The 22,565-nt window shown below is 38.9% G+C and overlaps 1 protein-coding gene across 4 annotated transcripts; it reads right to left on the bottom strand.

Annotated features, from left to right (window-relative positions):
- Nucleotides 1-1,826: 1,826 nt before the first annotated feature.
- LOC140881709 (uncharacterized) lies at nucleotides 1,827-10,523 on the bottom strand. 4 transcript variants are annotated; one of them, XM_073287232.1, is made up of 6 exons: nucleotides 10,273-10,523; nucleotides 10,045-10,181; nucleotides 9,887-9,936; nucleotides 9,110-9,169; nucleotides 7,418-8,517; nucleotides 1,827-2,348 (listed from the first exon to the last, which is right to left on the bottom strand). In XM_073287232.1, exons 5-6 carry the CDS (start codon nucleotides 8,514-8,516, stop codon nucleotides 2,290-2,292), a joined length of 1,158 nt encoding a protein of 385 aa, XP_073143333.1. In that variant the 5' UTR covers nucleotide 8,517; nucleotides 9,110-9,169; nucleotides 9,887-9,936; nucleotides 10,045-10,181; nucleotides 10,273-10,523; the 3' UTR covers nucleotides 1,827-2,289. The 4 variants fall into 4 exon arrangements, with proteins under 4 accessions (XP_073143333.1, XP_073143331.1, XP_073143334.1 ...); XM_073287230.1 differs by having other exon boundaries at nucleotides 7,418-9,169; XM_073287233.1 differs by having other exon boundaries at nucleotides 1,827-2,302; nucleotides 7,418-9,169.
- Between the last annotated feature and the right edge of the window lie 12,042 nt (nucleotides 10,524-22,565).

The following is a 22,565-nucleotide window of genomic DNA, read 5'->3' as shown; positions in this document are numbered from 1 at the left end:
TTATGCAGCATTGTACGGGAGGAGGTGCAGATCTCCTGTGCATTGGGATGAGGTTGGAGAGAGGATTTTACTTGCTCCTGAGATTGTGCAGCAGACAGCTGATATTGTGACACAGATTTGGGATCGCATGAGGACTGCTCAGAGTCGTCAGAAGAGTTATGCAGATACTCGACGACGAGATTTGGAGTTCGCTGTAGGTGATCACGTATTCCTGAAGGTGTCACCTATGAAGGGAGTAGTGCGATTTGGCCGGAGAGGCAAGCTTAATCCGAGATATATAGGGCCATTCGAGATCTTGGAGAGAGTTGGCACGTTGGCCTACCGTTTAGCTCTACCACCAGGGCTAGCGGCAGTGCACAATGTATTCCATGTATCCATGCTTCGGAGATACATCTCGAACCCGTCACATGTGTTGGATTTTGAGCCTCTTCAGTTGACACCGGAGTTAGCATTTGAGGAGAGGCCTATACGGATCATGGCTATGGAGGAGCGCAGATTGAGGACGCGGGTCATAGCGATGGTCAGAGTCCAGTGGCTTAATCATTCGGAGGAGGAAGCTACTTGAGAGACCGAGGCAGATATGAGGACTCGCTACCCGGAGTTGTTCGGGTAAGTACTTTAATTTCGAGGACGAAATCCAATTTAAGGGGGGGGAGAATTGTATCACCCGGTATTTTTAATACGTAAATCCGCATGCATAATTAGGAAATTTAATTATTTAAAATTTTAGATTTATGGGTTAAATAATTATGTGAATTATTTGTGCATGATTTAATTTATTTTTAAGCATTTAACCCATAATTGGTGATTTTATGATTTTTAGTATTTAAATTATTTTATCGCGTAGACGGGACCGTGGACGGACGAGATGACAACTTTCTATCCAATTTATTTCATGAGCCTTTTAAGAGCTCAAAAATATTATTTTGAGTTTTATTTCCTCAAAATTTTTATTATTTAATTTTATATAATTTTAGGAGTCCGTTTTTATTCAAAATAAGCCAAAATAATGACTTTTTATTATCTTTAAAATTCCCTTAATTTTATATTTTGGGATTTTATTAAAGTTATCAGATTTTAAATATTATTTAGAGTTTTTTTTAGTTATATATTATATATTTAATATCCTTAATAATATTTTTAATTATCCTAAAATCTATTTTAATTAAAAAACTTAAACCTAGACTAATCTAACCTACCCAACCCCACACACACACGCCTCCACTCACTCAGCCGACACCTCCCTTGTTCTTCATCATCTTCTTCGGCTAGCACCAGCAAGGAAATCCATAGCCTAGTTTTGAAGCTTCAAAGTTTGTCGTCGTCGATCGTCGTCCCGGATTCGCCACCGCCTATTCCTTCCATTGTTTTTATCGGTGAAAGGCATGTTTCCTTTCGATTTTTTTATGCCATATCAGTTGTTATAGTGTGTGTAATGTTATGCATCGAAAATTTGTAAGTTTTTTTTTTTCAGAAAATGGTTTGAGTTTCGATGAAGGCGCACGGTTTTGTTGGATTGTTGGTTCATACTCACGTTTTTCTTAGCCATGGTTGCATCTAGCTGCTGGTCAGAGGTTCAGAGGGTTGTGAGGGTAGCTTGGACTTGAATGGCTCGAGTGGTTCGAGCCAAACGAGCCCAGGAAAACCAGAAGGTTCGATCGGCCTCCTGTAGTGCGCAGAATAGGGTTCACGGGAAGGGGTTGGTTCGGCTAGGGGCTGGGCTGCATGGTTTGGGTTCAGGGGCTAGGTTCAAACCGCCCAGACGTGGGCTACGTCTGGGCGGTGGCGCTCCGGCCAGGGGCGGCCGGAGCAAGCCGGCTGTGAGGCCCGGTTACTCTAATTACATTTAATTATCATACAAACAAATAATTAGAAGTCAAAGCAGCGGAAAAACGATTTAAAATAAATTTTGGGCCTATAAAAATTTCGGCATGACCTCCCCGTAAGTAGGACATCCCAAAATACACAGACAACAGTTTATTTAAAATAACTAAAACTAGGAACTCAACAAACTTAAACATCACACAACCATGTGCCGGCCAGGCACGAAAACAAATTAAAACAGTTAACACATACCTGAGCCGACAAGGCTTGATAATAATTTAAAACATAGCAGGAACTCTCAAATACAACACAAATACATCGGGGCATCTCCCCGGAGAATATAAAAATGACTCTAACATAATACATAATATAACTCCGATAATATATAATATAACTGGGAGACAAGACATGATCCAACCTCCTCAACGAGCTCCGCCAGCGGAACCTCCGCCTGGTGCTGAAAAGTCACTTGGGTAGCCTACCATGGTGCCAAACAGCAGCCACAGTAGCCCCCCCAGAATTAACTGAGGTTAGGATTCTGGTATGAAACAGTTAGGCAACAACAACAAGACATATAAACTATGCATAAACACATTATAAAATGTAGTATGCAATGCATGAACTGGGCTCAAAGTAAACGGGATAACAGGAGCCAACAAACAGTACGATAACAACTGGAACAATGCTCGAGCTAGAACACAGGGGAGCTACATCGTCATGTAACTAAACCGCCCTGCCAAGTATGCGAGGTATGTCGTTCTGGGTGAAATTAAACACCCACGACTCGGCCTCCATACAGCTGATATCGATACAACAGATAGGCACAATAACGAACAACATACGATGTCAAGATTCCATGTGCATATCACACAGAAAATGCATCAAGGAATAGACAATCATAATTTCGGTCTCAGGGATACTAGGCATAAAAAGCCACCAGCTGATTCCCGAAATAACAATATGTGTGCCCAGAGTACAATACAACATGATAACGGGTAACAAGAATGATAGGGCTCAACGTGTGATGTAGTGAATATCATGCCCTATTCTAAATGCCACAAAATATATCAAATAATTTAACATATAAACAACGAGGCATTTAAATTCACATAATCCATATAGTTCACGTAATCAATATAATATCGGCAAAACAATATTTATATTTTTACCGTTGTATGTTACCAACCGTAACATACCTATACCAATTCAAACGAAGGTCCTCAACTCTAATTCCCAAAGTTTCGGCCTACAACACAATTAATATTCCAATATATATCAAAACGATGCGATATAACCAACGAAATCAAATTAAATCCAAGTGGGTAAAATCCCAATATCGAGCAGCCCACTATACCTCAACTAAACCAGTTGAAAACTCACGCTGAAGGCTGGAAGAAGGGATTAAAACATCACAACTCGAAGCTAAACTAGCTGGACCGGGACAGCCTTCGAGCTCGCCGGAAAACTCACCGGAAAAAGGCTGGAAATGAACTGAATGAACAAGGGAAGGTTCAGCTATCTATAAGCTTCGAAATACAGCAGAATTATTGTCTAAAAGACTCTGAGATCGAAGCTTTCTTACCTGAAGAAACGCAGCAGAAAATAGCAGCACGTCTAGCTTCTGAAAGTAGCTCGATTCGGGCTCAAACGGGCATCAAATTCATCGATTCTTAGCTTGAATCGAAGCCACGGATGTAAGGAAGAAAACCCAACAAACGAATCGAATTTTGGACTCCGAACGAAGAAGTTATGGGCAATTTACCGGAGCTGCGCAGAGGGGTGACGGGAGTGACGGGATTTGGGGATGACTTCTCTTATCTTTTTCTTTCCTTAGCTTTTGACTGAAGCGTGGATATGTATATATGTAAGGGTGTGTGTGTCCTTTATTTAATTATTATTTGGGCAACTTGACACAGTCCAGATATTTTAACGCTCGTGTATTATTTTAGCTCTAATATGTATTTTATATCGTTTAAATCTCGATATTCAAAAATACATATTTTTAATACACTTACTAATTTATTTGGCATAAATAATTATTTTAATTTAGCATCTCAATAATAATTCTAATTATGCCAAATTACCAGATAATTAACTTCTGGGTCTTACATTTCTCCACCACTAAAAACAAATTTCGTCCTCGAAATTTCAGTTTACACACATACATCTGAAACACAAGACACCACAATTCTATGCTAGGAATCAAACAAATATGGATAAGAAGTTCTTATCTTCTCCTCTGTCTCCCAAGTAGATTCCTCTACCCCATGCCTCGACCACTGAACTCGAACCAGTGGTACAACTTTGTTGCGAAGAACTTTCTCCTTGCGATCCAGGATACACATAGGATACTCAGTATAAGACAATGCTGGATCCAGTTCAACCTCATCAGGCTGAATGACATGAGACGGATCGGGCTCATACTTACGCAACATAGATACATGAAACACATCGTGGATGCCATCCAAAGATTGTGGCAACTCCAACCGATAAGCACAAGACCCAATACGTTCAACAATTCTATAGGGACCAATGTATCGAGGTGACAACTTACCTCTCATACCGAAGCGAACAACACCTCTAAACGGTGAGATTTTCAGAAATACAAAATCTCCAACTTGAAATTCCAAAGGTCGACGACGTTTATTTGCATAGCTTGCTTGTCGATCTTGGGCAGCTTTCATTCTTTGACGGATCAACTGAACTTTGTCATGCATTTCCTGAACAATCTCGGGTCCAGTCAATTGCTTTTCACCGAACTCATCCCAACAGAGAGGTGATCTACATCTACGACCATACAAAGCTTCAAAAGGAGCCATACCTATAGTCACTTGGAAACTGTTATTGTAAGAAAATTCCACTAATGGTAAAGCTTCTTGCCAACTGTCTTTAAAATCCATAATTACAGCTCTAAGCAAATCCTCAAGAGTTTGGATTGTATGCTCAGTTTGACCATCGGTCTGAGGATGGTATGCAGTACTCATCGCAAGTCGTGTACCCATTTCTTTTTGAAAGCTAGTCCAAAACTTTGAAGTAAATCTAGGGTCACGATCAGAGACTATTGCAACTGGAACTCCATGCAGTCTCACAATATTCTCAATAAACAAACGAGCCATTTTCTTATACGAGTAAGTCCTTTCATACGGAATAAAGTGAGCTGACTTGGACAATCTATCAACCACTACCCAAATGGCATCGAAGTGACGAGAAGTACGTGGCAAATGAGTGACAAAATCCATAGCCACATGTTCCCAGTTCCACTGAGGAACTTCAAGACTGTGTAGTAATCCTCCTGGTCTCATACGTTCTGCCTTAACTTGCTGACAGACCATACAATGAGATACAAACTCAACTACATCCTTCTTCATGTTCTTCCACCAAAATTGAGGTCTGAGAATATGATACATTTTCTTGCCTCCTGGGTGAATGCTATAACGAGTGCAATGAGCTTCATTAAGGATGGCTGTGCGCAAGTCAGGAATATCTGGGACAACCAATCTTCCATTCAATCGAAGAGAGTCATCAGAATAAATTGAAAATCCAGATTGATGTCCTTGAGTCACTAAATCATAAGATTTCTGAATCTGATCATCTGACTTTTGGGCAGCTTTAATAATCTGAATTAACTCAGGTTCAACAGAAATCTGAGAAACACAGATAGCATTCCCTTGGATCTGAAAATTCAAACCAGAAGTGCAGAAATCCTCGTGCAACTTAGAAATATAGATTGAGGAGAGTTGAGCATCATTATCGACTTTACGACTCAAAGCATCCGCAATGACATTCACTTTTCCCGGCTGATATTGGATCTCACAATCATAATCTTTCAACAGATCCATCCAACGTCTTTGTCTCATATTCAAATCAGATTGAGAAAATAAATATTTGAGACTCTTATGATCTGAATAAATTACAAATTGTTCTCCAAATAGATAATGTCTCCAGATTTTTAGAGCAAAGACAATAGCAGCCAATTCCAAATCATGAACAGGATATCTAGATTCATGTGTCTTCAACTGACGAGAACCATAAGCCACTACTCTGCCATGTTGCATCAAGACACAACCTAAACCTCGAGACGAAGCATCTGTGCAAACAACAAATCCTCCAGAACCACTTGGAATTGTAAGTACTGGTGCAGAAGTCAATCTCTTCTTCAACTCAACAAAACTTGACTCACATTCATCAGACCAAATGAATTTCTGATTTTTCTGAGTCAACAAAGTGATAGGTTTAGCAATCTTTGAGAATCCTTCAATGAATCTACGATAATAACCAGCTAAACCCATAAAACTCCGAATCTCTGGCACATTCGTCGGTCTTGGCCAATTCAATACTGCTTCTACTTTACTTGGATCAACAGAAATACCATGTTCAGAGATAACATGGCCTAGAAAGACAACTCTGTCTAGCCAGAATTCACACTTGGACAACTTTGCATATAATTGTTTCTTTTGAAGAATTCGAAGAATTAACCTCAAGTGCTTGGCGTGTTCTTCTTCGGACTTAGAATAAATAAGAATATCGTCGATGAAAACAATGACAAACTTATCGAGATATTTTCTGAATACACGATTCATCAAGTCCATGAAAATAGCAGGAGCATTAGTCAAACCAAAAGGCATAACTAAAAATTCAAAGTGTCCATATCTAGTGCGAAATGCTGTTTTCGGAACATCTTGTTGTCTAACTCGTACTTGGTGATATCCAGAGCGAAGATCAATCTTGGAATACACCGCCGTACCTTGTAACTGATCAAACAAGTCATCAATTCTTGGAAGTGGATATTTGTTCTTGATGGTTGACTTATTCAATTGTCTGTAATCAATGCACATTCTCATCGTGCCATCTTTCTTTTTAACAAAAAGAACAGGAGCACCCCAAGGTGAAGAACTTGGGCGAATATAACCTTTACTCAACAATTCCTGTAACTGTTCTTTCAATTCTTTTAACTCAACAGGAGCTAATCGATACGGTGCTCGAGATATAGGTTCAGTTCCTGGCATCAGTTCTATACTGAACTCAACTTCTCGTTCTGGTGGAAATCCAGGAATTTCCTCAGGAAATACATCAGAAAATTCACAGACAACAGGAATGTCAGATATTGACCGCTCACCTTGAGACAGATCGACAGCATAAACAAGAAAACCTTCATTTCCTGAGTCCAACAGACGAGTCATTTCGATAGGAGAGACTAAAGGAATCTTAGCTCGTGAACCTCGACCATAGAAATTCCATTTAGGAGCAAAACTAGGTCTAAATCGAACTATTCCTCTATAACAATCGACAGTGGCTTTATTAGAAGTTAGAACATCCATACCCACAATACAATCGAAATCATGCATAGGTAGGACTATAAGATTCAGGTACAACACATTATCAGCATAGAGCAACACCGCATTAAACACAGCATTATCAGTTATGATCATTCTTCCCATTGGAGTAGCAACTGATAAATTACCATTCATACTAGTGGTGCAAAGATCATTGGAAGCGACAAATGCACGAGATATAAACGAATGCGATGCTCCAGTATCAAAGAGTAATCGTGCTGTAAAACCACATAGAGTGCAATTACCAGTAATTACAGTACCTGGAGCTGCCTGTGCCTCGTCCTCTGTCAAGGCAAATACACGAACTGGTGGCTGATTTTGCTGACCACCTTGACCTCTTGATTGCTGATGAGGCTTGCTCGACTGCTGAGAAGAGTGGGATGGTGCAGAAAATTTGCCACTAGGTGTTCCACCACCTGCCTGCACTGATTTTCCTGTCTGACTGGGGCAAACTCGAGCAAAGTGTCCTGGTCTGCCACAAACATTGCAAAGTCCTTGAACTCCCACACATTGATTGCTGAAATGTTTCCCACCGCAGTTATCACAATAAGGACCAGTGTAGCGTTGTCCACTCTGCTTTCCAGAACCTTCAGAACTAGTAGAACTAGAGCCAGATTTCTTGAATTGTTTCCCTTTTGGACGTAAAGATGAAGTACTAAAATGACTTGAAGATTGCTTGACAGATTGGTGCTGGATAGGAGTCTTGTTTCCACCTCTCCTTCGAAAACTTGCCTCAGCCCTTTTTGCCAATTCCACAGCTTCGGGATAATTCATTGGCTTTCCAGTCGAGACAAATGGATGCAAGCGATCATCTAATCCTTCAGTGAAGCTTTCAACAATAGCTCCCTGACTAGCAGCAACATGAGGAGCATACTTCAACAGTTCGTAAAAAGTATCAGCATAGTCTTGTACCGACATATTTCCTTGTTTCAAATTATGGAATTCAGTTGATTTGGCACTATAGAACGATGGAGGACAATAACTTTCCCTGAACTTCAGCTTGAATACATCCCAAGACGGTGTTACTTTCTGAGATTCCAAAGTCATCAAGGTAGTAGCCCACCACATCTTAGCACGATCCTTCAACTGATGGAGTGCTAGCTTCAAACGTTGCGCCGACGGATATTCAATCAAATCAAAGAGATCTTCAATCTCGGTAATCCAGATTTCAGCTTTTTCAGGTCCCTCATTACCAAAATAACGAGGTGGACGCATGGTATGGAAACGGGCAACTAACTCATCCATCCTAAGTTGTTCCAATCGTCCAGTAGCTTGATGAACCTCGGTATTAACATCAATGCGAGGTCTCCCACGACCACGACCACGACCACGACTAGCATTATTACCACTTTCAGCCATTCTATAAAATATAAATCACAACAAAATTAGAATGAAAATAAACATATCACATAGGCACGTAAACATGCTGAAAAGTAGCAACAACAAGCGCAAAATCAACTTTAGTGTCTAGACTCGAGTGTCCTAGACTCTAGTTTGAGCATATCCCAGTTTATGCTCTGATACCATGATGTGAGGCCCGGTTACTCTAATTACATTTAATTATCATACAAACAAATAATTAGAAGTCAAAGCAGCGGAAAAACGATTTAAAATAAATTTTGGGCCTATAAAAATTTCGGCATGACCTCCCCGTAAGTAGGACATCCCAAAATACACAGACAACAGTTTATTTAAAATAACTAAAACTAGGAACTCAACAAACTTAAACATCACACAACCATGTGCCGGCCAGGCACGAAAACAAATTAAAACAGTTAACACATACCTGAGCCGACAAGGCTTGATAATAATTTAAAACATAGCAGGAACTCTCAAATACAACACAAATACATCGGGGCATCTCCCCGGAGAATATAAAAATGACTCTAACATAATACATAATATAACTCCGATAATATATAATATAACTGGGAGACAAGACATGATCCAACCTCCTCAACGAGCTCCGCCAGCGGAACCTCCGCCTGGTGCTGAAAAGTCACTTGGGTAGCCTACCATGGTGCCAAACAGCAGCCACAGTAGCCCCCCAGAATTAACTGAGGTTAGGATTCTGGTATGAAACAGTTAGGCAACAACAACAAGACATATAAACTATGCATAAACACATTATAAAATGTAGTATGCAATGCATGAACTGGGCTCAAAGTAAACGGGATAACAGGAGCCAACAAACAGTACGATAACAACTGGAACAATGCTCGAGCTAGAACACAGGGGAGCTACATCGTCATGTAACTAAACCGCCCTGCCAAGTATGCGAGGTATGTCGTTCTGGGTGAAATTAAACACCCACGACTCGGCCTCCATACAGCTGATATCGATACAACAGATAGGCACAATAACGAACAACATACGATGTCAAGATTCCATGTGCATATCACACAGAAAATGCATCAAGGAATAGACAATCATAATTTCGGTCTCAGGGATACTAGGCATAAAAAGCCACCAGCTGATTCCCGAAATAACAATATGTGTGCCCAGAGTACAATACAACATGATAACGGGTAACAAGAATGATAGGGCTCAACGTGTGATGTAGTGAATATCATGCCCTATTCTAAATGCCACAAAATATATCAAATAATTTAACATATAAACAACGAGGCATTTAAATTCACATAATCCATATAGTTCACGTAATCAATATAATATCGGCAAAACAATATTTATATTTTTACCGTTGTATGTTACCAACCGTAACATACCTATACCAATTCAAACGAAGGTCCTCAACTCTAATTCCCAAAGTTTCGGCCTACAACACAATTAATATTCCAATATATATCAAAACGATGCGATATAACCAACGAAATCAAATTAAATCCAAGCGGGTAAAATCCCAATATCGAGCAGCCCACTATACCTCAACTAAACCAGTTGAAAACTCACGCTGAAGGCTGGAAGAAGGGATTAAAACATCACAACTCGAAGCTAAACTAGCTGGACCGGGACAGCCTTCGAGCTCGCCGGAAAACTCACCGGAAAAAGGCTGGAAATGAACTGAATGAACAAGGGAAGGTTCAGCTATCTATAAGCTTCGAAATACAGCAGAATTATTGTCTAAAAGACTCTGAGATCGAAGCTTTCTTACCTGAAGAAACGCAGCAGAAAATAGCAGCACGTCTAGCTTCTGAAAGTAGCTCGATTCGGGCTCAAACGGGCATCAAATTCATCGATTCTTAGCTTGAATCGAAGCCACGGATGTAAGGAAGAAAACCCAACAAACGAATCGAATTTTGGACTCCGAACGAAGAAGTTATGGGCAATTTACCGGAGCTGCGCAGAGGGGTGACGGGAGTGACGGGATTTGGGGATGACTTCTCTTATCTTTTTCTTTCCTTAGCTTTTGACTGAAGCGTGGATATGTATATATGTAAGGGTGTGTGTGTCCTTTATTTAATTATTATTTGGGCAACTTGACACAGTCCAGATATTTTAACGCTCGTGTATTATTTTAGCTCTAATATGTATTTTATATCGTTTAAATCTCGATATTCAAAAATACATATTTTTAATACACTTACTAATTTATTTGGCATAAATAATTATTTTAATTTAGCATCTCAATAATAATTCTAATTATGCCAAATTACCAGATAATTAACTTCTGGGTCTTACACCGGCAGCAGCCAAGGAGTGGCTGCTGCTCACGGTCGCATCAGAATTGGGGCTAGGGCGTCGGGTGTTAGGGTTCCAGGTGGGTTTCCGGGTCGGGTTGGTGGTCCGGGTCAATTCAGTGAGTCATGGGTTAGGTTAGTTGGGTCCGAGTCCGGGTCAAGTTAGTCGGGCTCGGGTATTTTATTTTTTTTAAGTTAATTATTAAGTTAAAGTGTTTTAATTGGGCTAATTAGATTAATTAAATTAATGGGCTACATTTAAGTTTATTAATGGGCTTGAATAATTATTTTAAGTTAGCCTAATAATTTTTATGGGCTTGGGAGCCCATGAAAGTTGTTGGGCCAGTCTTTGGGCTTTTGGGCCCATTGGGCCGGAATAGAATGTTATTGGACCAGGATTGTTTTAATGGGCTTTAATTAATTATTTGGGCTTAGAATAATTAATTATTGAGCTTAAGTATATTAATGAGTCAGTCTCAGGATTAATGGGCCAGATTTAAGTAAATGGGCTTGAGAGTTAGGGTCAGCAGTCCAGCACAAACCATGAGAAATTGCATGTGTCCTAAATATATATTTAATTATTTTATGCATGAATGTTATTTTAGTATTTATATGTTAGTATAAAAATTAAATTAAATATATATGAAGGACACATATTTTATTTAAGTACATGCATTCATGAAATAATTTTTATGCATGATTTAATGTTTAAGGTTGAGCAAAAGAAAAATAATTTTTATGTTGGAAGTTGAAGTAGTGTGACAATTTGAGGGGGATTCGTCCCCATATGTGAACTATTGAAGGGCAGTTTACTGCCAATTTAAGAGGTGATTCGTCACCGCCACGTACGTTGGTTTCCACGCTGATCAGTATTTAATGTATGATTTAAGGTTATACTATGGATACAACCATGCGATGTTAGAAAATACTTTGCTCAACAATGTTTATGTATTATGTATGATTATGATATTTAAGTTAATTTAAGTTATGTTATGTCATGATATTTTTTTTAGCATGCTCATTCATGTATATGTTATGTATTAGTATTAAAGTGATTTAAATTATTTTAAACCCTTGTTATGTTAGCATGTTGGGCCTCTAGGCTCACTACACTGGTATGGTGCAGGTGAGTACATAGAGGAGGATGTAGTACCCACCGGCGGCGAGGACATATGAGCGGACATGCAGTGACCCCGTGACCGTGATAGTCGTCTGAGTCTTTATGCATGTTTTGAATATTTTAGCATGTTATACATTTATTTATTTATTTTCAGTGGTTGACAGTATGGAATATTTTATTTAAATATTTTCAGTGCATGCAAAATTTTATTTATTTTTGCTTATGTCAGTATTTTATTAAATGTTTGACTCAGATATTTAATTTATTAAAGGTTGCATTTTTATTTAGTTTATTTATTTTTAAATCTATTTATTCTGTGCATATATGTATGGGCATGTATGTACATATCTTTACTTAGTAAGTATATATAAAAAAAAATTCGCATATTTATTTATATTAAAGAGGTAGGGTCGTTTCATGTGTCATCTTCTCTATCTCTTCGTCAGTCTTAGGACACATAGACTTGGATAGAGAAACTCCATAACACATAGGTAGATGTCCTCTCTTGGACCCATCCATTGAAAACCTTTTCAATATGGTGTCGATGTAGGTTGATTGAGTGAGTCCTATCATTCTTTTAGATCTATCTCTATAGATCTGAATTCCTAGAATATAGGATGCCTCACCTAAATCCTTCATCGAGAATCTACCTGATAACCATATCTTTGTTGACTGCAACATCCCTACATCATTTCCCATGAGTAGGATGTCATCAACATAAAGTACTAAGAATGTTACCGCATTCTTAACTACTTTCTTGTACACGCATGGTTCCTCCGGGTTCTTGATAAAACCAAAATCCTTTATCGTTTCATCAAATTTCTGGTTCCAACTTCTTGATGCTTGTTTGAGACCATAGATTGATCTCTGAAGCTTGCATACCTTATGCTCGCTTTCCATGGATGTGTATCCCTCAGGCTGCATTATATAGATATCTTCCTTAGTGTTTCCATTAAGAAATGCAGTCTTTACATCCATTTGACATATCTCATAGTCATACCATGCTGCTATGGCAATAAGGATTCTTATGGACTTGAACATTGCGACTGGTGAAAAGGTTTCATCATAGTCAACTCCTTGTCTTTGAGTATAACCTTTTGCTACCAATCGTGCCTTGTAGGTCAATACCTTTCCATCAGGCCCAAGATTTCTCTTGTAGATCCATTTGCACCCAATTGGAACAATTCCATCGGGAGGATCTACTAAAGACCAAACTTGGTTAGAATGCATCGAGTCTATTTCCGATTGCATAGCTTCAAGCCATAAATTCGAATCCGCATCAGAAATTGCTTCCTTGAAGTTTCTTGGATCACATCCAATGTCGGGTTCACTTTGATTCCCTTCAAGAAGAAGACCATATCTAATAGGAGGCCTAGAAGTCCTCTCGGATCTCCTAGTAATAGGCGTGTCTTGCGATGATTCTTGAGGTGTAGGATCGCTATTTTGTATCTCGGGTTCTTCTCGAATTTCTTCGAGTTCCATCATCTTGCCTTTCTTATCCAATAAGAACTCCTTCTCAAAGAAGGTGGCATTCCTTGAAACAAACACTTTTGTTTCAGCAGGATGATAGAAATAATATCTGATTGAATTCTTCGGATACCCTACAAAATAACATAAGGTGGATCGACTATCCAACTTATCTCTCACTGTCTGCTTCACGTAAGCAGGACATCCCCAAATTCTCAAGTACGAATACTTAGGAGCTTTGCCATTCCATAACTTGTATGGTGTTTTATCTACTGCTTTAGTGTAGACGTTGTTTAACAACAATACCGCCGTTTCAAGCGCGTAGCCCCAAAACAAAGGTGGGAGCTCAGTGAAGCTCATCATGGATCGAACCATGTCCAACAAAGTTCGATTGCGACGCTCCGAAACACCATTCAGCTGAGGTGTCATCGGAGGAGTCCACTGAGAGAGAATCCCATTCTCTTTTAGATAGTCCAAAAACTCGGTACTTAAGTATTCTCCACCTCGATCCGATCGAAGTGCCTTAATACTTTTACCTAGTTTGTTTTCTACTTCAGCCTTGAATTCTTTGAACCTTTCAAATGCTTCAGACTTATATTTCATTAAATATAAATACCCATACCTAGAATGATCATCGGTAATGGTAATGAAGTAGGTGTTTCCATATTTAGTACCAATCCTAAATGGACCGCAAATATCTATATGGATCAAATCCAACAGATTTTGACTACGCTCAGGTTTCCCTTCGAAAGGAGATTTAGTCATTTTTCCCTTTAGGCAGGACTCACAAGTAGGTAGAGAGTTAATATCAGACATATCAAACATGCCCTCTCCCACTAGCTTGTTCATCCTCCTTGAGGAAATATGACCTAGCCTAGCATGCCAAAGGTTTGCCGGGTTTTGACTATCGTTTTTCCTTTTAATTGTTGTTACCGGTTTATCAACATAATTAATTGGAACATCTTTTAATTTTAATCTATATAGATCGTTTTCAAGTTGTCCATTTCCAATCAAACATTCATTCTTGTAAATATTGCAAATCTCATTCATAAAATTGCAAGAAAAACCATCTCTATCAAGCATAAAAATAGATATAATGTTTTTTGACCAAATCCGGAACATATAAAACATCTCTCAAAAATAACTTAAAATTGTTCTGCAAAACTAAATAAATATCTCCTATAGCTTTGGCTTCGACTCTAGAACCATTCCCGAGCCTTAGCTGGGTCTCACCCATCCTTAGCTTACGACTTCTTGTCATCACCTGCAAATCATTGCAGATGTGAGATCCACATCCGGTATCCAATACCCAAGAAGAAGTATTAAGCGAAACATTTATTTCAATGTAAAACATACCCTTTGTAGTTCGCAACTGTTCGAGGTATTCCTTGCAGTTACGTTTCCAATGACCGGGTTTCTTGCAGTAATGGCAAACATTTTCATCTTTTATTCCAATTGAAGCCTTGGTCTTTCCCTTCTTATTTGGTACAATCTTCTTGGGCGGGGTAGAACGTTTCTTACCCTTTCCACTTGATCCTTTCTTAGAGTTAGAAGAGTAGCCAACCAAGAGTACCGGTTTATCCTTCTTTAGTGTGGCTTCATATGTGACAAGCATATTGACCATCTCTTCAAGGATGGCCTCTATCTTGTTCATATTGAAGTTCATCACAAAACCGTCAAACGATGAAGAAAGTGATAGAAGCAACAAGTCCGCGCTAAGTTCATGCTCCAAAGTCAAGTCGAGTGTTACCAACTTTTCAATGAGCCCAATCATGCGCACCCCATGCTCACGGACCGAAGTCCCATCTCGCATGTGGCTCATCATGAGCTCTCTGATGGTGGCATACCTCTCCGACCTTGACTGAGCTCCAAAGAGTTCCTTGAGGTTCTTGTGAATGTCAGCAGCATTCACGGTATCCTCGAATCTCCTTTGAAGCTCATCAGACATCGAAGCCTGCATGTAGCATTTGGCCTTAATATCATGGTCCCACCATAAATCAAGTTTGGCCAACTTTTTCGGACTTGTATTAGCCGGGGCTTCCTTCGGAGGCGGCTTCTCTAACACGTAGAAAGCTTTTTCCGAAGTAAGAATAATTTTCAACTTACGGAACCATTCCGTATAGTTTGCGCCAGTCAATTTGTTTTGTTCGAGAATTGAAAACAGTGGATTGCGAGAAGTCATTGTAATAGTATACTGAAAAGGAAACAGACAATAATCAATGATTGTTTAATTAATTTACTAAGACATAAAATATGGCGAATTTTAATTTTATGAATTACGCTCCCACTATTTTAACGATTTCACTACCCTCTAGTGAAAACGGGAAAACTGTTTTCCTTAGTGAGAACATGGAGTCCAATTGACAAATCATGATCCCGAATAATATCAGCCAACCATAATTTTCAAAAGGTAGAGCCCAAGTAACCCCCATGTTTTTACCTCATGTCCAATAAGGGCCCAATAATATGACGTCGTTTATTGTGACATGTCAAGATAACCTATCAATATTAAGTTGTGATGGACGGTCGCCATGTGGAACCCCAATAATATGAGCCAATCTCATGGGAGTTCCACCCAACTTACAACATGTGTCGATCCAATGTATAGCTTTCCGACGAACGCCCCCCCCCCCCCCCCCCCCCCAATAATATGAGCCGAACCGTATCCGCGGGTAGCATCTCATACATTGATCGTTGATGGAAGGTAGGAATATTTAAAAAATATTTAAATTCCCTTTTTATTAATCTTGATATCAATTTAAATCATATTTAAAATGAGGGATTTTTAATTTTGAAAATTTGTCTCATCATGCAATTTATGTATGCTTGAGGGATTCATACAATTTAGTCTAAACATGCATACATCAATAATATCATATATTATTTAAGAATGATCGATCTCATTAACTAATCGACCCGTGGTTGCCAATCACGAGTCTAAGTTCAATCCTAGGTGATATGCAAGTATGCAATGCAATCCTATTACATTGAGCTTCTAATTTACATTTCTTCGGTCTTCATTGTCTGCCGGGCCCACCATTTCTTCAAATCTTTGTCTCCCACTAAGTCTAATAAATTTACAATAAATTTCGATGACAAATATGGGATACATTTTTAGGGGTGGGAACGGGCCATAAACCAGGCCCACTTTTATTACATATGACAATCATATTGGGCTATAAATCAAGCCCATTAATAAAATCCAACAACAATAAGACAAATGTAAATTACCTAACATACAACTAAAACATTGGTCATGACAATCGATCATCTTTTATCCAATAATTAATTCAATAATTAAATAATTGGATAAACATGCAAAGGCATCATAATTTAAAAGATAAAATCATATTTTATCTTATCCAACCATAAGATCATATCTTATCATCAATTGTACCAAAATAATTAATTTTATAAAATTTAATTTAACGGATAAATTTATAAATTTTTCAAAAATTCAAATATATCCAAAAATCAATTTTAAAATTTTCGGACTCGAACAATTCGATCCGATGCCTCGTGAACCAATCAAAAATAATTTTCGATCGGATCAAAAACTAGAATTTCAAAAATTAAAATTTTAATTAAAAATTAAAAATAATTTTTTCCGGGCTGCCCGGGAAAATCCTGGGCAGCCCGCGCCCCAAAGAGGGGCCCGGGCAGGGCAGCCCGTCGCTGCCCCTTGGGCAGCGACGATCGCTGCCCGATTTGCCCATTAAAATTCAATTTTAAAATTTTCGTTTTGTTTCAAAAATCGAGGCTTAAAAATTTTGTACAATCGATTAATTTAATCGTTTGATCTGAGCAACCTGTCTCTGATACCACTGTTGGAAAATGTGTTCAAATCAATTAAGAATTGATACCCGGTGCAGCGAAAGTTTAAAAATTTTATTTTATTATATGGAACGATTCCATATATGGGTATCAAAACTTTTACGATTAAATTTGTTCAAGTAAAAATAAAAACACAGTTAAATTTTTACCTCGTCAAGCAAAGGCTTGATCGTGGACTCCAACAGAATTTAATCTGCTCTTCTTGTAAATCCCGGGAACCGATGACAGTCACGATCTAACTCCGGAATTAGGTCCACGAATGAAAAACAGAAACCCTTTGATTGACTGCACTAGAAATCAATCAGAAGTTTTACGTAGGGAATAAACAGATTTGATCTGTTAATTCGATTTGTAATTTTTCACAAAAATCACAAGTCGAATTTTCTCCAAAAGGGACAGAGGAATTTTCGAAAAAACCTCTTGAATAGTATAGAGTGAATTTCGAAAATTGCAGTATTCAATGTATGTAATTTTCGAACCCAACACCTCTATTTATAGATAATTTCTAGTTATAATTATATCATGACTCTAACTCCTTAAAGCCCACAATCCATAACTTAAGCCCAACAAGCCAAGCCTGTTGTTCTAAAAATTAATATAAAATTTATCGTGACTCCGATTGATAAACTGATTTCACCAATGTGCACAGAAACCATTTCTGCATCTTTTAAAGTCAAGATAATTTTTCTGAATCCGAATTCAGTGATTTCCAAAAATGCCCATCCCTATGTCATTTTAGGAAATCCCACTCCCTTTTAATTAAGAAGTTCAACTTCTCTTTCATTAAATTTAACTCTTTAAATTTAACTATCTCTACGGGGTTTTAGTAATCCATTACTTGTGTAACCCTCAATGGTTCAGGAATACAGCTAGCCGTGGGCTCACGACTCCTTGTGACTCAGAACAACAATTTTTGACTTACCCATCGAATCATGGTAAGAGCGCCTAGCAACATCGCCCCATGATTCCCTAGGTATTACTGATAGTGCCTGCAAGAACTAGTAGATTTTGGTTAGCATACAGTACGGTCCCTTCAACCAAATATCCCGATCGAATCAACAACCATTGGTGCATCGAGAGTCGTTCGAGATTCGATAACTATGCATAACATCTTGGAGATCTATTAGTGACATCGCATGTGTTACTAGGAACACCAAGTAACCTAAAACACATCATGTGAAGCCACGGTTATACATGCTCCATAACAAAGGAATTGTAACAGGTTTATGCATGCACTATAGCAAATGAGTTGTAACAGCTAGCAACCAAGAGTTGTAACAGCTGAAATAATGAGGAATCATGGCTGTTAATGAGCATTATTGGTCATGAATAAGGAGACTCTTCATATGATATTTCCTCCTATAAATAAGTGGCAGAAACCTCAAGGAAATCGCACAAATTTCGAGCACCATCACTTCACATTTCGGGTTCCAGTTCTGTCATTTTCGAGCAGACTTCTGTCAAAGTGTTGGAGCAGAAACTCTGTCCAAATTCGAGCATACTTATTTTTCCAGCAAGATAAGCCGAGAAGCAGTGCCAAAGTTGATCAAGGAACCGCATTTTCTGTCCAGAACCGAGCAACTCATACTTCTGCACGATTTGTTTATAAATCGAATACGGTAAGAGGACTTATACCTATATATGTTTTAAAAACGTTCATGATCTTGTTTGTGAAAGTTCAATCGTACATCTCTTGTTTCATATGTCTTTGAATTATGTACAAGTTATTCCATGAAACTCCTTGTTATGCACTGTTAGAAATCGACTTAAGAAGTGGTAAAAAATTCTGAAAACATGATAAGATATTATATGGCCCTGATGCGGTGGGTTATAATAACCGTTTATGGCCTCGCCCCCTTAGAGGAGTAAAAATTAGGGACTGATCAGTAGCCATGATTAACGAGATGAATAACAGTGCTATGTCTAAGTTTATGTTCCATTCATGATATGTATTGATGCTCAGTTTCAAGTTTTGCCTTGTCTTGATTTATGTTGCGACATGTGTTGGAACATGCTCCCTTTGAACTCCTATATATATGTATATTCAACATTTGCATGTACGATTGGCCCCCTCTTGCTGAGTGTTTCCCAAAACACTCATCCCCCTTACTTCCCTTCCCAGATACCGAAGAGCAATTGGATGATGATGAGCAACACACTTTCTGGGGTTGGTGATCAAGTCTAGAATGATGAAAATGCTAGCAGTCTTACTAGTTTTATTATCTTTATATTTCCTTTCCGCTACTGTTATGTTTTGATATTGTAAAGACGTTTATGGATTTGTAAAAGACTGGTTGAAGGCTATTTTTACACTACAAGGCTTGTTGTTTTACGATTTAAAATTGTTAACAACGCCGATGCTACGTTCCGATCTCGGGGCGTGACACATCATGTACTCTGGCCAGAGATTCGTCACACTAATATCTCCTCAGATCGCATAGGATATCCACACTCGCAAGTATGTGGTGAATCCTTGACAACAAAGCATCGACTCCTATATGTGTCGTAACTGTACCCAATCCCGACACCTGATGACCCCAATAGAGTCGATAAACAAGTCAAAGTACAGTACTAGAATATAGAGTCTCAATGATGTTTCAAGTAATAAGGACTAATGGTGTACAACCAAAATCGCGGACTTTATCCACTCGATAAGTGATAACCACTTGAAAAGTCCGAATAGGGTAGTTCGATCATTCATCATATGAATATCCATTTGCATGCTTTGAACATCTCTATGTTCCATACCAATGAAACGTGGTACTCGGCATCGCAAATGCTAGTCTCAATCTCGAGCGATCTTTATCCTTATTTGCGGACGGCTCAATTGACTAGGAACTGTTTAGAATATACAGTGACTATAAGATGTGTTTCATGATAGCCATACCCATGTGCTACCACATCTTACATACACTATAGTATATTCAAGGTCTTTATCAAAACAACAATAGTATATCATAATATAACAATATGAAGAAAGATAAAGTCAATGCCATTATAAAAGTGTAAATTATATTAAACAAAAGATTGTTTTACATAGAGTCATAAAAGCCCTTAGCCACAAGTTGGCTAACCGGGCACCCACTCTTTCATGTTAAGACTCAGCGTTTGGCACGTTTAGCCAATGGAGTTAATACATCTGGATTTCATTTTCAAGCAGATGGTTTATTGTGTTTATCTAATCGAGTGGTTGTACCTAATGTTGCGGAGCTCAGGAACGATATTCTATCTCAAGCTCACAGGAGTCGATTATCAGTTCATCCGGGAAGCATGAAAATGTATAAGGACTTGCAAACTAGATTCTGGTGGAAATGGATGAAGAGGAGTGTGTATCAATTTCTTTCGAGATGTTTGGTTTGTCAACAGGTCAAGGCTGAACATCGACGACCAGATGGATTATTGCAGAATCTTGAGATTCTCGAATGGAAGTGGGAGCACGTAACTATGGATTTTGTTACCCACTTACCTATGACTTCACGTCAGTGTGATGCTATCTGGGTCGTTGTTGACCGTTTGACGAAATCAGCACACTTTATTCCTTATAACCGGGAGTATTCTTATGATCTCATGGCACGTTTATACATCCAGGAGATAGTGCGATTGCATGGGATTCCAGTTAGCATAGTCAGTGATAGAGACCCGCGATTTACCTCATGTTTTTGGGGTAGTTTTCAGGAGGCGTTGGGTACCACTCTGAGTTTGAGCACTGCATATCATCCGAAGACTGACGGACAGTCAGAGCGGACGATTCGTACATTGGAGGATATGCTACGTTCTTCTGTCATGGACTTTGGCTTATCTTGGCAGGATCAGTTACCTTTGATCGAATTTTCCTACAATAACAGTTATCATCGTAGTATTGATATGGCACCTTTCGAGGCATTGTACGGTCGACGGTGTCGTACTCCGTTATTCTGGGATGAAGTCGGGGAACGACAAGTCGAGGGTTCTGAATTGGTGCAGCAGATTGTAGACAAGGTAGATTTGATCAAGCATAGGATCAAAGTTGCTCAAGATAGACAAGACAGTTATGCTAATATTCGTCGCAGGCCACTTCAGTTTAAGCCTGGTGAATATGTGTTTCTACGAGTATCACCTTTCAGGAAGGTGATGAGATTCGGCGTGAAAGGCAAGTTGTCTTCGTTTTATTGGACCTTTCCAGATACTGGAGAAGATCGGAGATGTTGCATATCGTTTGGCTTTACCGCCAAATCTTTCCAGTATACATAATGTTTTTCATGTGTCGTTACTTCGATAGTATATAGCTAATGAATCTCATGTGATTCAGTCTACTGATATTCAGCTAGAGCCAGATCTGTCTTTTGTTGAACGACCAATCCGTATCTTAGACAGAAAGGAGAAAGTTCTTCGGAACAAGACTATATCACTTGTGATGGTACAATGGCAGCGCCGAGGCATTGAAGAAGCAACTTGGGAAACTGAGAGTCGTATGCAAGCAGAATATCCTGAGTTGTTTGCTTTGCATTTTTTATTACCATGTAGTTGTAATTACAGTTTTTGTAATAAAACGTGGTTTGATATTTCATATTGTTATCTTGATTTGTCTTTAGATGTTATTTCGCGGACGAAATATCTAAAGGTGGGGAGAATGTAGTAACCCAGAACTCATTTTAAGATAATAATATGTTAAACATGATTAAGGGTTGGTAATTAACCAATTCCGAAATTTAATCGGACTTCAGAAGCAAGAAATGAAATTTCATTGTTTGAACCAGTTCGGACGATCCGAAGAGGACTTTGGACGGCCCGAACTTGACCACCGGGGGCTCCGAAGGTGAGCTTGTTGACTTCGGAGTTAAGGCTGGTTCGGACGATCCAAACTCAAGTTCGGACGGCCCGAACTTGTTTGTGCCAAGTAGGCAGGATTACTCAGCAATGAATTTTGACAAGTCTCGAACTTAGAGCACTTCGGACGACCCGAAGTAGAGATCGGTCGATCCAAACTCGACGTGTCTCGCATGCAGACAGTGAGTTGGATCGGACGATCCGAACTCAGGTTCGGAGGGCCCGAACTCGTCCGAAACTTTTCCTATAAATAGGGATCATTCGATTTCATTTTGAAATACAAATTCCCGAGGTTCCTTCTTCAGTTATATAGTGTGAGATATACACTTGAGGGCCCTATTGGTTATAATAGAGGTTCTGGAATAACCAAGGAGTGGTTATAGTCATCCGGGACTAGCGACTCCAAAGGGCTATCTACGGACGAAGGTATGGTCCGGGAATCTATTTAAGTTTTGAGAGTACTTATTAGCTTAGTTAAGGCTTATAGAATTTATGTAGTGATACGGTGAACTTTTGAATATAGGCTTGGAACCTAGGATC

This window comes from Henckelia pumila, chromosome 2 (assembly GCF_033568475.1).
Source record: "Henckelia pumila isolate YLH828 chromosome 2, ASM3356847v2, whole genome shotgun sequence".
In the NCBI taxonomy this organism is placed as follows: Eukaryota; Viridiplantae; Streptophyta; class Magnoliopsida; order Lamiales; family Gesneriaceae; genus Henckelia; species Henckelia pumila.
The sequence above is the reverse complement of the archived record's forward strand: the minus strand, read 5'-3'. Positions and strand labels throughout refer to the sequence as shown.

Excerpts from the sequence above, each read along its gene's own strand:
- LOC140881709 (XM_073287230.1), bottom strand. The coding sequence starts at position 8,516 with ATGGCTGAAAGTGGTAATAATGCTAGTCGTGGTCGTGGTCGTGGTCGT. Across the intron at positions 2,349-7,417 it reads CGAGGCACAGGCAGCTCCAG|TTAATTCTGGGGGGGCTACT; the intron begins GTACTGTAATTA and ends TCCTAACCTCAG.